Raw genomic sequence first — 12,679 nt, 5'->3', positions numbered from 1 at the left:
TCAAAGCAGGAAACATACATAAACATGAACAGAAATGATATGTGGTGGTTGCTCTTGAATTCTTAATGAAATCATATATTCCAAGAAATCACTAATTTTAAAAAGAATTAGGTATATAGTTCTAAACACATAGTTATGTAAGATTTAGAAAGACCTGCTATAAGCATGTAAAATGGAATCAGAGGTATGATTTGCTTTAAAATACTTCATCAAGGGGGGAAAAAGAGAAAGAAGAAAGGACTAGATAAAGAAAATATGGCAAATGTGATGGCTGTGGATTCCCCGTGATAGCTTTAGGAGCTTTTGGCTTATCTTCTGGTATGTAGAGTGTACCACTAATGAATTACCTGCTTAAAATTTATTAATGCTTTCTGCTTGCGGGTCATAAAGCAATGAGGGCAGAAATGTTTTTCCATCTTTTTAAAGGACACTAGTTTGGTTTCATCACTAGCCACTTGATGGTCTGAATTCTGTTCTGCCTGGAGCAATATACTTGGGCTTTTATGAACTGACAGTTATATTTCTGTTAAAATATTTGACCAAACTTAAGAGGTATGTTTTCCTAGTGATCTAGGACATTAACACATGCATTATAATAATATTGCCTTTAAAGCATGAGGCTTGACTCACATAGAGAGCAAAGTAGGCAGCTTTTAGAAAGAAGATTATTAAAGATTCTGTGAAAGAAAATACCTTACATGCTTAAGCAGAATCCTGTGGCTACATAAGGGCCACCTTCCTATAAACGCTAAATATGTATAGGTTTATCCTGCCCAGAGTGAGGAGATCCTGGTTCTAAGAAGGCATGTCACCTCTCACCGTTCGCATGTTCATTCATATATTAGGCGCCTGCATAGGAGTGAGTGTTGGGCGCCACCAGTACGAGCCCAGCTGCAGATACAAAGGGGAATCCCAGAGCAAATGGCAGAAGGGATCCAGGACATAAGTGAAGGACTCTACTTTGAAAAAAGAGGAAGGGTTCTTCTTTAATTAATGTGAGGGGTAAGGTCAGTAAAATGGGTAGAAGATGGGAGATATAATGAAGACATTTGGGGTTTGTGGCCTTGATATTTTGTAAGGAAAGTGGGGAACAAGGTCAGCTGACACTGGAGAGCAAACAAGGAGGGAGTTCAGGACTGAAAGTGAGTTGCGGGAAGAAGGTCGGCGGACCTTGAGCGAGAGGATGATGGGGACCCAGCAGTTCCACTACTGGGAATGGACCCAGGGGAAATGAAACCCACAGGTCAGAGCGGTGCCTGCACTGCCATTTCCACTACAGCACTATTCATAGTTGTCAAGATCCATCAGGCTGCAGGGATAAAGAAAATGGGGTGTGTATCTATACAATGAAACCGTTCCGCCTTCAAGAAGGAAATCCTGTCCTTTGTGACATCACGATGAACCTGGAGGATGTTGTACTAAATGAAATAAGCCTGCTGCTGAAAACAAATACTGCATGATCTCACTTACATACGGAGTGTAAAACAGTTGAAGTCATAGAAGTAGAGAGTGGAAAGGTGGTCAGCAGTGCCTGGGGAAAAAGGGATTGGAGATGTGGACAAAGGATGCAGAATTTTAGTTAGCCAGGAGGAATACGTACAAGAAACCCATCGTACAGCATGGCGACTGTCGCGATAGCCCACCTCCCTGCACTGACCACCTCCTTAAGTTGACCTAGCTTTCATAGACTGGACATGCATCACATGTACAAAGGCCTAGTTACTTATGTTGACCACCTCTGAATGTTGACCGGTTTTTTTTACAGTCCCTGGGGTGGTCAACTTACAGAGGTTCTACTATATTTGAAAATTCCTAAGCATAGCTTTGTGTTTTCACCACAAAAAATTAGCATATGAGGTAAAGCAGATATTAGTTTGATTTAGCCACTCCATGATGTATCCGTATTTCAAAACATGTTACATGATTAATATATGCAATTTCCATCTGTTAATTCAAAATAAGTAAACAAAATGTTAAATCAATACTTGGGTGCAAAAAAACCCAGTGTGATAAAAGTGAATTGGTGATGAATAATAGAATTGCTGAGTGCAGTGGGGATTATGCCACAGGGAGACATCTGAAATTGGTGGCGAATCCTGACTCCCACGTTATCTTTTGCTGGGGGTGCTCAAGACACAGGAATCAGAAGCAGGTGGTAGCGTTGGAGACGGAAACATCGCAGGTAGAAAAGAATGAGAAGATTGGGAATTCTGTATAACAATGGGGTGAATCCAAGAAATTACAATCATAGCTTCTAATAGTTTCTTTAAAGACTGATGTGATCTAATAGCCTTTTCATTTTTTAAAGGAAAAATCTATGCTACTTTTGAAAAGCCTGCATTACTGGGAAAATTTTTCTAGAATTTGAAAAAGGGAGCTGTCAGAAAGAATAGTTATTTGGCCCAGACTAGGGGAAAAAAATGCAAATTTTTTTTGTATATATGGTAGTACATAAGTCAATTAAGACAGCAGATAGGATTTTAAAAATTCTGTGCTCTGCACTAGCATTCCTTATTTCATAGATCATTTACAACTTTTTCTGGCCTGATTACACACGTTCAGCATCTGTATTGTGACATATTAGGAGCAATCATTGTTTTGAATGTTGGAAGATAGTGGACATGGGTCTATTTTTACAGTTTTATATTGTAAAGCTAATTCAAAATTGTAACCTCTACAAAGCAAAATAACAATATAGGGTAAAAGTGTGACCAACCAGATGTGCAGGGAGCATAACTCTGAGAACAAAAATAGGTGGAGAAAACATTCAGAGACCCTCCTTGGATTGTAGCAATATCAACTATTCCATACGGCCCAGAGCATTTCCTGCCGTGTCTAGACATGCTGGCACAGATTTCTCTGTGGGTGTCTGCCTGTCAGTGACTTGCAGTGACCTTCCCTCGGGTCTCCTGCTGAAAGGCACTTGTGCTTTCTAACTTCCCTTTAGTCTATCATTTGATTGTTTCAGCAGGTGCATGAAAATTGGGATTATTGTCACTGTGGAGTTAATCAGATCTGTGGCTCACTCCGCCTTTGGTCACACTTCTGTGTCCCATAAAAGGACAAATAATTTCTTTTGAGATGTGATGATGTCCTTAATGGGAGAGATTGTAAATAAGAAATCAGCCAAGAGGAAGATCTAAATTAAAACAAAATGAGCAACGAAATTCTTTGTTCATCCTGAGAACTCTGAGGGTAGAACTAACCCATACAACTCCAAATAGTTTTGAAATTATAAATTACTACATTATTATAATAATAAGTGGCTAGAAATTCAAAGATGCAGAAACCCTTATAGAGTCAATGAACTCAGAATTAACTTTCTTTTTTCTTTAGATCTAAGAACTGATTCAGGCTACTTGTCTCTTTTTCCTTAAAAAGTACAGGATTTTAGGAAGCAATGAGAAGGCCCCTTTTCCCCCATTCCTACCAGTTTGATGTTCTTTTCACTAAAATTCTGGTCATTTCTGTCTTTCTTCTTCTACCCTGTGTCTGCTGCCTGTACAGAATTGAGAATAATTTAGTTTCCCTAAATTCCCTACAGAATAAGCTAAGGTCACACATAGCAACCCACCCCACAAGGACTACTTTGGTATTCAGCACCATTTATGTTGTAAGATGATTCAACATTGACAAAGGAATTATTAACGACACTGCCCTTTATAGTTCCTTTTCCAAAGATAGACTTTACCCTCTCATCGTCGTTATGTCCCCAGCGCTTTGCAGAGTGCTTGACACAGGGTGGGGACTGATGCAGTTAAAGGAAGCTTACAAGTTTTCCCTACTTGTTAAGGGAAAGCATTAAGGGACCAGGCCATTATTGTCTTAATCTTTGCTCTCATCCTCCCTCCCAATGGGAATGTGCTTATTTAGGAGAGAGACCTCAAAGAGCTGAGTGCATCAGAAGTGTTTCATGTTACATTGTGTTAATCGGAACTGTGCTCCCAGACCTGTCTCTTGGGAAGCATCGTTTGCAAACACTGTCATGCTACAAGTACATAAAAATGGTCAAACAAATACATAACATCTTCCTCTAAGAATTTCCATTTAGAGATTTTGGACTAAGAGTGAAAGAAACTACATTCTTCTTTTTTATTTCAGTTAAGCATCATAAATTTTACACCATTCCTACGGATTGCCAATGTTCATTTGTTTGTTCATTCAGCAAACAATTGTTGCTGTCCTCCTGAGGGCCAGACACTCATCTGAACGTGGTCAGGAACATATCAGTGAATAAAACAGGTGGGAAAACACCTGCTTTGACAGAACTTGTATTCTGCTGGTGTTTAAAATACTAAAACATTTTAAGTCAAGAAACATTTTTAAGGTTTATATGATATCCAATACTGCAATTTTAATTTCACAGAAATACTTCTAGTGTCCAAAGCGATGGTTCCTAACCTCTTCCGTGCCTAACGATCCTTTGTAAGCTTACCTATACATAAACTATAGAATGCAGCAGAAAATAGTATACCTTACCTCATATACATTAACATTTGCCTAACACTTCAGAGGCTTTGTACCTCCCTGGTTGCAAAAGCACCAGTGATTTAAAAAGTATAATTGAATGTGTCATCTAATTAAAAAGTAGTAGTTAATGATGATTTAGATCATTTTCATTTTTTAATGTTGTAATAAATGCAAAGAATCTATCAGTAAAATGCTGAAAGAGAACTTTGGTTTTGACTTAATTTCATTTTTTAAAAAAAGAACATCTTTTTGAGATAATAAATGCATGAAGGATTTATTATACTTATTATTTTTGCAGAGCTTGAATTATATGAATTTTTATTATTCTGTTTTCACTTAGGGCTGTTTTGCCTTTTCAAGAAACTGAACGCTTCAACCCAGAGTCCTTATAAAGATGTCAGTTTCACGTTACTTTCAACATTCCTTATTACACATAACTTCTTAACAAAGGAGCATTGTTAGAAAGGTCAAAATACTTGCTGTATATAGATTAGAGTGATTCTTTCCTCAGGAAATGTCAAAGTTACAGTGTTTACCATGATTAAATTATGTGAATTCCCAGAAGAGTAAGCATTAGACACGCTGCTAATATATAAGGCTCAATACTCAAAGAGTGAATCTGGGCTCAGCTTCAGTGTTAAAAAGGGAAAACTGAACATTTAGGTAAACTCCTGTGGAAAGAGACGTGTCAAGGATCTTCCTCTTCCCATTTTCTTTTCATCAAAAGAGCTCATGACCCTAATGTTGGTTTAGGTTTAAAATTAGAAAGTACGTCAATAGTCTTATCTCGGAAGACTTGCTTGAGAAGTTGCTTTCATTTATTGCCAAGGAAAAATTCTATCATTGGTGTTGATCCTTGTGGTTGGAAGAAAAGGGGGAAAAAAGTCTTCGACCTTAAAAGACCAGGCATGTATTTTAAGTCAAGACCAACGACAGTCAGCAATTCTGACTAGTTGGGACCTGGGCTTTGAGGTGAAAACAGTGGTCCTTTAATATGACTGGGCTTTTAAACATTCAGGAAGTTTTTGTTCATCCTAACATCGTAAATCAGGATCTCCAGGGTGGAGCCCAGGCTTTATACTGCTCCCTAGGAGGATGTAGAACACAGCCAGGTTAGGAGCTGCTGGCCGAGCAAGGGGGCTCTTGTCTTTGCCAGGGATCAATCCTTTCACGTGAGAGGCATTGCTTGGCCCTTCACTCAGCCACTGCAAGCACCAAACCCTGTGATCCAGAGCCCAGTCCAGGGCTGGCAGCACACCTTCCACCTGTTTCCCAGACTCTCGCTTGGACTGAACTGGCACCGCGTCTTGCGGGCGTTATTAGAGCAGCTCGTCCTGCGGCTTGCTCTTTCCGTTTTGAGTTGTCCTTCTTCACTCATTCTGGGAAAGCAAGTACCCTCAACAGTCTTCATAGTGTTTGGGAGGAAAAATAATTTTATCTTCAACCTTCATAATCTCTTAGTTGGAATGGACCTCTGTAACAAAAGACAAATTCAAAAAAAGAAAAAGACAACAGGTTATCAACATGTTTATTTCTTATATACGTATGTAGGATATACTTAGGGAATAAGTAATTCTCAAAGAAGTAGCTTTGAATTTCAGCTTATATAGCATCTTCAACAAAGAACGGTAATTTTTTTTTTTTTTTTTTTTAAGTTACGAGACAAAGGGAAAGGCCGTTGACTCTCCAGGGGCAGCAACTTGTGGGAAGGCAAATAAGTGGCAGACCAACCCTGCTTTTTACTAAGGGGTGTTAAAGTACAGCAGATACCTCTGATGCCATCTCTAGGCCCATCAGGGTTTAAAGTTGCCTTCGGTGGTTCATTTTTGTTTTCCCCTGTAGAACAGGAAGCAAGATACCTTTGTCTTTGTAAATCTGTGTCTTGGGTTTAGGTAGTTGTAGGAGGACAGAGAGATTTCCTAGATCTCCTTCTGAATTGCTTTTACCTCAGCAGTTCTTATGCCAAAGAGGCGTATTCTGTGGTAGCAAATTCTGGTCTCTCATAACAGATTGTTGGAAGTGTCTTGCACTGTTAGTCAATCAGAAAACACAAGAGAAGCAGTGAAATAGAAGCAATTTCGAGAAGCTTGCCTGTGTGTTCTATTGCCTTTTTCGACAGAGGCTGCAGAGGGAGCACTGTTGAACCATTCCCTACGGCTGCTCATTATTCCCTCATCCGTCCTGCTCCCCCCACTGTTTCCTCCGTGGCTTCTGGTGTGTGTCCCTTTATACTTGTTTAATAGCGTGGGTATTAATTGTTATGCTCGCACATAGAATGGTTAACAAATGGCTTTGCTTTTTCACTTGGAGTTTTTTTTTGTTTTGTTTTGTTTTGTTTTTTGTAGAGACAGATTCTCACTTTATGGCCCTCGGTAGAGTGCCGTGGCGTCACACAGCTCACAGCAACCTCCAACTCCTGGGCTTAGGTGATTCTCCTGCCTCAGCCTCCCAAGTAGCTGGGACTACAGGCGCCCGCCACAAGGCCCGGCTATTTTTTTTGGTTGCAGTTCAGCCGGGGCCGGGTTTGAACCCGCCACCCTCAGTATATGGGGCTGGCACCTTACCGACTGAAGCCACAGGCGCCGCCCTTCACTTGGAGTTTTGTTTGTAAAATAGGTTTGCATGGTGTATCAATGTGTCTTCATTGCTATTAAGAACATATAATACCTGAGACTGAGTAGTTTACAAAGAAAAGGAATTTATTTGGTTCGCGATTCTGTAGTCTGTACAGGAGTGTGGCAGCAGCATCTTCCTCTGGTGAGGGATTCAGGGAATTTCCAATCAAGGTGGAAGGTGAAAGGAAACAGACGTGTCACATAGTTAGAAAGGAGAAAGAGACAGAGGAGGTAGTACCAGACTCTTAAACGGCCAGCTCTCCTGTGAACGAAGAAAGCAAGAAGCCGTTCATTATTATGGGGAGGGCACCAAGCCGTTCATGAGGGATCACCCCCATGACCCCAGCACCTCCCACCAGACCCCACAGTCAACACTGGGGATGAACTTTCAACATGAGATTTGAGGGAACCAAGCATCCGAGCCATATCCTATGGATACTAAAGGACATGACACTTAAGCTGTTTTTCCAGAACATGAACATCTAAATGTTTTCTCTCCTGCTGCTGTTATTTTGGGAAACCATGAATGTATTTCAATGATATTTAACTGTTTAAAATGATTTTAGAAGTATTCTTGATAACGTTTTACAGATTGATCAGCTTCCTAATCTTCCACGCCACATGTTTCAACCCCAAATATTACTGAGTCATATATTTTTTGTATAAAGTACATGTTGCACAACTTTACATGTATTGAATCACCTGTGACTGAATCACTGTCTCGTGATTCAATATACGTAATGTGAGGTGAGCCAAAAAGTGATAAATACGAATCCTACAGAGAAACGTAAAAACATCTCTCTATGAAATATAAAATACAAAAATCCTTTAAATATAAAAATTTATTTTATATAAAATATCAAAATCTTTGACAATGGCCTTTCCAGCAGAAGGATGACCTGTTCTGAGTCCTTAGGAGGAGTGACAGGGCTCAGGAGCATCTGTTGAGTAAAAGGGAAGCTGTTAGATCCCCACGGTGCCATCCATATTACTTGCATCACCAGTAAGAACATTTCCACCAGACTGTGCTGTTGAAACATGTTATTCATCATGAGCAGTCTTTTTGAGCACATCAGAATGTCAGCAGGTTGGATGAGCAGATGGTCATAGATGCAAACTCCTACATCCCTGATACATTGTGGCTTTATTTTTTATTTATTTATTTGTTATTATTATTTTTAATTGGCTTCACACAGGTTTTTTGCTTGTTTTTTTTTTTTTTTGTTTGTTTGTTTGTTTTTATTTTTATTTTATTTTAGAGATGGGCTCTCATTATGTTGCCCAGGCTGGACTTGAACTTTTGAGCTCAAGAGATCTTTTGCTTCAGCCTCTCACATAGCTTGGAATACAGGCCACTGCACCCAGCCATTTTTTTAATGTTTTTGAATATTGTGGAGAATATTCACACCAAAAACCCTCGTTTCATGTGAGATAGTTAGTCTTGCTCTTCTTTGTCCGCTTTCTGAAGTCCTTTGTTCTTTCAAAGACAGGATAGCTTTATGACTTAGACCTAAAACTCTTGAGTCAAACTCAGGATTTTAAAATCCTGACTCCATCCTTGACTGACCTTTTAACTTTGGCAAATTTACCTGTTTTCTCCAAGTCCCAGCTTTGTAATGTGTCAAAGGGGGGAGATGACAGTGGATTCTTCCTCACAGAGTAGTAGTAAGAATTAAATGAGACTTTTCTATGAAAAGTCTAAGTCATGGGGTCTGGCCCAGGTTACATATTCGCCTGTATTACTTTTCCCCAAGGGCCATGCCGGAGATGCTTCTTTACATTACTTATTATCTCAGTTTCCTCAAATCTTTATTGGAAGAGGCAGGTTATAAATAACAAATAATTGTGATTTTTTTATTCTTTTATTCCAAAGAATTAGTCATTGGGCTTATGGTACCATAATTTATAATGACTCACACACAGAATTCAGATGGACACTGAATTTCTCCTACAGTGAAATTTCCTTTAGTAGAACTTGGCAATATATGGGGCAAGTCAAATGGTTTTTAGTTCTCAGTGTTTTTTAAGGAGAAGGTGGCAGTGTCCTCTTTTGAAAACTTATGAAATCTTTATAGATTTTTTATTACCATATGTTAAATATAATTAAAGCGTACAAGAGGGCAGCATTAAGTGGCATGATCTCGATCTGGAAGTGCCATGAAGTTAATTAGGTGAATGTCACGTCTGGCTGTGAGGCACCATGGATGGAAGTATCTCTTTGGAGACTTTTGTACATTTCCCTTGTATAAAAGGACATTATAAAGAAGGAAGGAAGTTGGGAGAGAATTAAATCTTTCCTTGTTATTTGGATATTGCTATACAGTCGAACCTCTGAAAGTTGACCACCCAAGGGACTGTAACTGGTCAACATACAGAGTGGTAAACAAAAGGAACCAAGTGTACTTTACTGATACATACGTGTAGTTCATGTCTAGTCTGTGAAAATTAGGTCTACTTAAGGAGTTGGTCAATGTAGGGATGGAGGTAATCAACTCTGGAGGTTCTACTATATTTTGTCCTAAAAGATTGTATTTGTTTAGTTTAAGTGAACATGAAGGAGCACCAATCATTGACTAAGAGCTGAAGGTATAAAGGTTAATAGTCATGGGGCTGTATTTGTTTACAATGTACTAGGAAAGAAATATGCAAACTTCTTATGATTAGGAAAAAGTGTAAATGATGTAATGGAGGTATGCACACTTTTTAATAGGAAAATTTTTAAGTTTACAAAAACTAATTTTGCCATCTGATCATACTTATAATACAGTTACAGTAGAACAGACTAAGGACAGGGTAGAGTGGCTCATGTTTGTCATCCCAGCACTTTGGAAGGCCAAGGCAGGAGGATCATTTGAGGCCAGGGGTTCAAGACCAGCCTCAGAAACATGGTGACAACTCCCTTTCTGTATAATATTTTTAAAGTTAGCCAGTTGTGGGCGTGTGCCTGTAGTCCCAGCTACTCGTGGAGGCTGAGCCAAGAGGATTGCTTGAGCACGGGAGTTTGAAGTTACAGTGAGCTATGATCTTGCCACCGAACTTCAGCCTTGCCTCTAAAAAAAAAAAAAAGTTCTAATTAGGTACATAAAATAATTAAAAATTGCAAAATGAAAAACACCAGGCTTAGAACATGTCAACGATGCATTTCTAACTAAAGTATGTGAGATAGTTTGGAGAATTTTAGATAGTACCAGAATGAAATATTATTGACTTGTTCAGTTTTTCTCCTGACCTTGAAGGCATACATTCTGGTGTCTTGCAAACTTGTTAGGGATGGGGAATAGAAATAGAAATAGTAGTGTGTGTCTGAGTGGGGATCCTTAGCTTTCTCATCTATAAAACGTGCATCACAGTAGTGCCTGCTTTCTAAGGGCATGGTGGCGATAAAATAAGTTGATTCATGTAAAGATTTTAGTGGAGCAACTGTCAAATAACGAATTCTCAGAAAGAAGTATTACCTAATTATATGATTATTTACAGTGTAATTTATCCCAGGATGAATTTTTACACTTTTCCTTTTTATATATTATAAATTTGAAATAATAGTAAATTCTCTTCCACTGTGAGGGGAGCTTGCAGTCCTTTTCCTGGAATGCTAGTAAATGACAGTTGGATGAGATTAATTTATCTCTGCATCTTCATGCGTAGCTATGGTCCCCAGCCACAGAATAATTGCACATGGGCACCTTAGCTTCAGCTGAGGATGCTTGGCGCACTTTATATTCTCTCCATTCATGCCTTATCAGCCATCTGCTCTGTGGAAAAAAACATTGGTTAACAAGAGTAAAAACGGCCCCATACAAATGTGTGCTGGTTGCCCTTTCTCCTATGAGAGCTCAGAAAAGAGCACGGTGAGGTGAGCCAGGTTGTTGAATCTGTTAAACATATCTGTCTAGGTTTAGAAAACAAAAGAGGATAAAAGTGTTCCAAATCAACCGTAAATTAAAATCCATATGCTTCCTTAGAGATCTGCTGTGGTTCTCATTTCTCTCCTTGTATATATTTGGATGACAGAGCCATTATTCAAGGCAAGGATCTAGTGATGAATAATGTAGGTTCTGATGTAGGTACTAGTGTCTGGTTTTTGCTGAAGCTATAGTGACCACGGCCATATCATGTGGCGATTTCACGTTCTGTATGTGCTGGTGTGTTCTTTGCCTGGGACAGCCAGCCATTTGATTCTATTATAGGCGCCAGGATATTGAAATTCAGTTAGGATTTCAAGCTCATGGTAGGTGGTAGATGAATTTTTCTTGGGTCATATTCATTTTATCTTACTTTTTGAACATAAATGGTGTCACACATTACCTCTCAGTGGTGTCCATAGATATTTAAGGTCTTGAATTACCTACCAATCAACGACATCATTTGTGTTTACATTAAATCTGGGTGGCACTGTATTTTCCAATGTAAATTTGAGGGGGAGTCAGAGCTTTTCTGTTCCTTTATAGGCCAAACAATATTCAAATTTCATTTCTTGGAACTTCTATTTATGTTTTGGATTATAGATTTGTAAGACCATAAAATATGGGGCGGCACCTGCGGCTCAGTGAGTAGGGCACTGGCCCCATATATCCAGGGTGGCAGGTTCGAATCTAGCCCCGGCCAAACTGCAACAAAAAAATAGCTGGGCGTTGTGGTGGGCACCTGTAGTCCCAGCTACTCGGGAGGCTGAGACAAGAGAATCACCTAAGCCCAAGAGCTGGAGGTTGCTGTGAGCTGTGATGCCATGGCACTTTACCAAGGGTGACAAAGTGAGACTCTGTCTCTCTAAAAAAAAAAAAGACCATAAAATATGAGCCTTCTTATGGATAACACTCAGAATAACTTCCTTCATGTTGATTACTTAACATGGCATAAAACATGAAAAAAATCTTAGAAACACAGGAAGCATGTTAGTTTGTTTTTCTCATTTAGGGCTTTCATTTTATCTTTTAGATTAATAGCAATGACGTTACTGATATGTAAACCTCTTCTTTCAAAAGTTAATTTTTGTTTGCATATATATTTATGTGTTTTGCTTTACAGTTGCTACTTTGCCAGTTTTATCAGAAGTGAAGCAAATGTTTGTGGTCATTGGAGCCCTCCTAATTGATATAAGTAGTTTCGATGTTCAATGAATGAGCTAATAAATGTTGAGCTTAGCCGGTAGGATGAAAAATAGTAAGAAAAGTGTTAAATCTCTAAATATTAAATAATTTTCAACTTGTTAAACTTCTTTTTCTTATAGCGAGAGATTTTTCTTGAGGTTGAATAGAAATGGACTTCCGAAAGCCCCGGATAAACCAGAACGTCATTGCTCTCTCTTTGTGGTAAGTAGATCTTATTTTATCTGTGAGGCAGATTTATCTCATGATGATTTTTATTATTTAGGAGAAATAAATTACAGTAGAACTTCCTAGTTGACCACCTCCCTACCTCGACTACCTCTAGTTGACTAGTCTTCATAGACTGGACATCCACCACGTGTACTAAAACCTAGTTCCTAATGTTGACCAGTGTATTACAGTCCCTTGGGTGGTCAACTTGCAGAGGTTCTACTGCATTGTGAGAGAATATAGTGAATGCATTTAAACTTTGTATAAAGAACACACCAA

General features: G+C 38.9%; 1 protein-coding gene across 4 annotated transcripts in view; it reads left to right on the top strand.

The window, feature by feature from the left end:
- DOCK4 (dedicator of cytokinesis 4) overlaps nt 1–12,679 on the top strand; it is a 471,167-nt gene that overhangs the window by 247,475 nt on the left and 211,013 nt on the right. For all 4 annotated transcript variants that reach the window (XM_053609306.1, XM_053609304.1, XM_053609303.1 and 1 more), the window contains exon 9: nt 12,313–12,394. In XM_053609306.1, coding sequence (XP_053465281.1) covers nt 12,313–12,394 — 82 coding nt within the window. The remainder of the gene's footprint in view (nt 1–12,312; nt 12,395–12,679) is intronic.

The sequence above is a fragment of the Nycticebus coucang genome, chromosome 11, assembly GCF_027406575.1.
Source record: "Nycticebus coucang isolate mNycCou1 chromosome 11, mNycCou1.pri, whole genome shotgun sequence".
NCBI lineage: Eukaryota > Metazoa > Chordata > Mammalia > Primates > Lorisidae > Nycticebus > Nycticebus coucang.
Note: the sequence above shows the minus strand (reverse complement) of the source record. Positions and strands in the feature narration are given on the sequence as shown.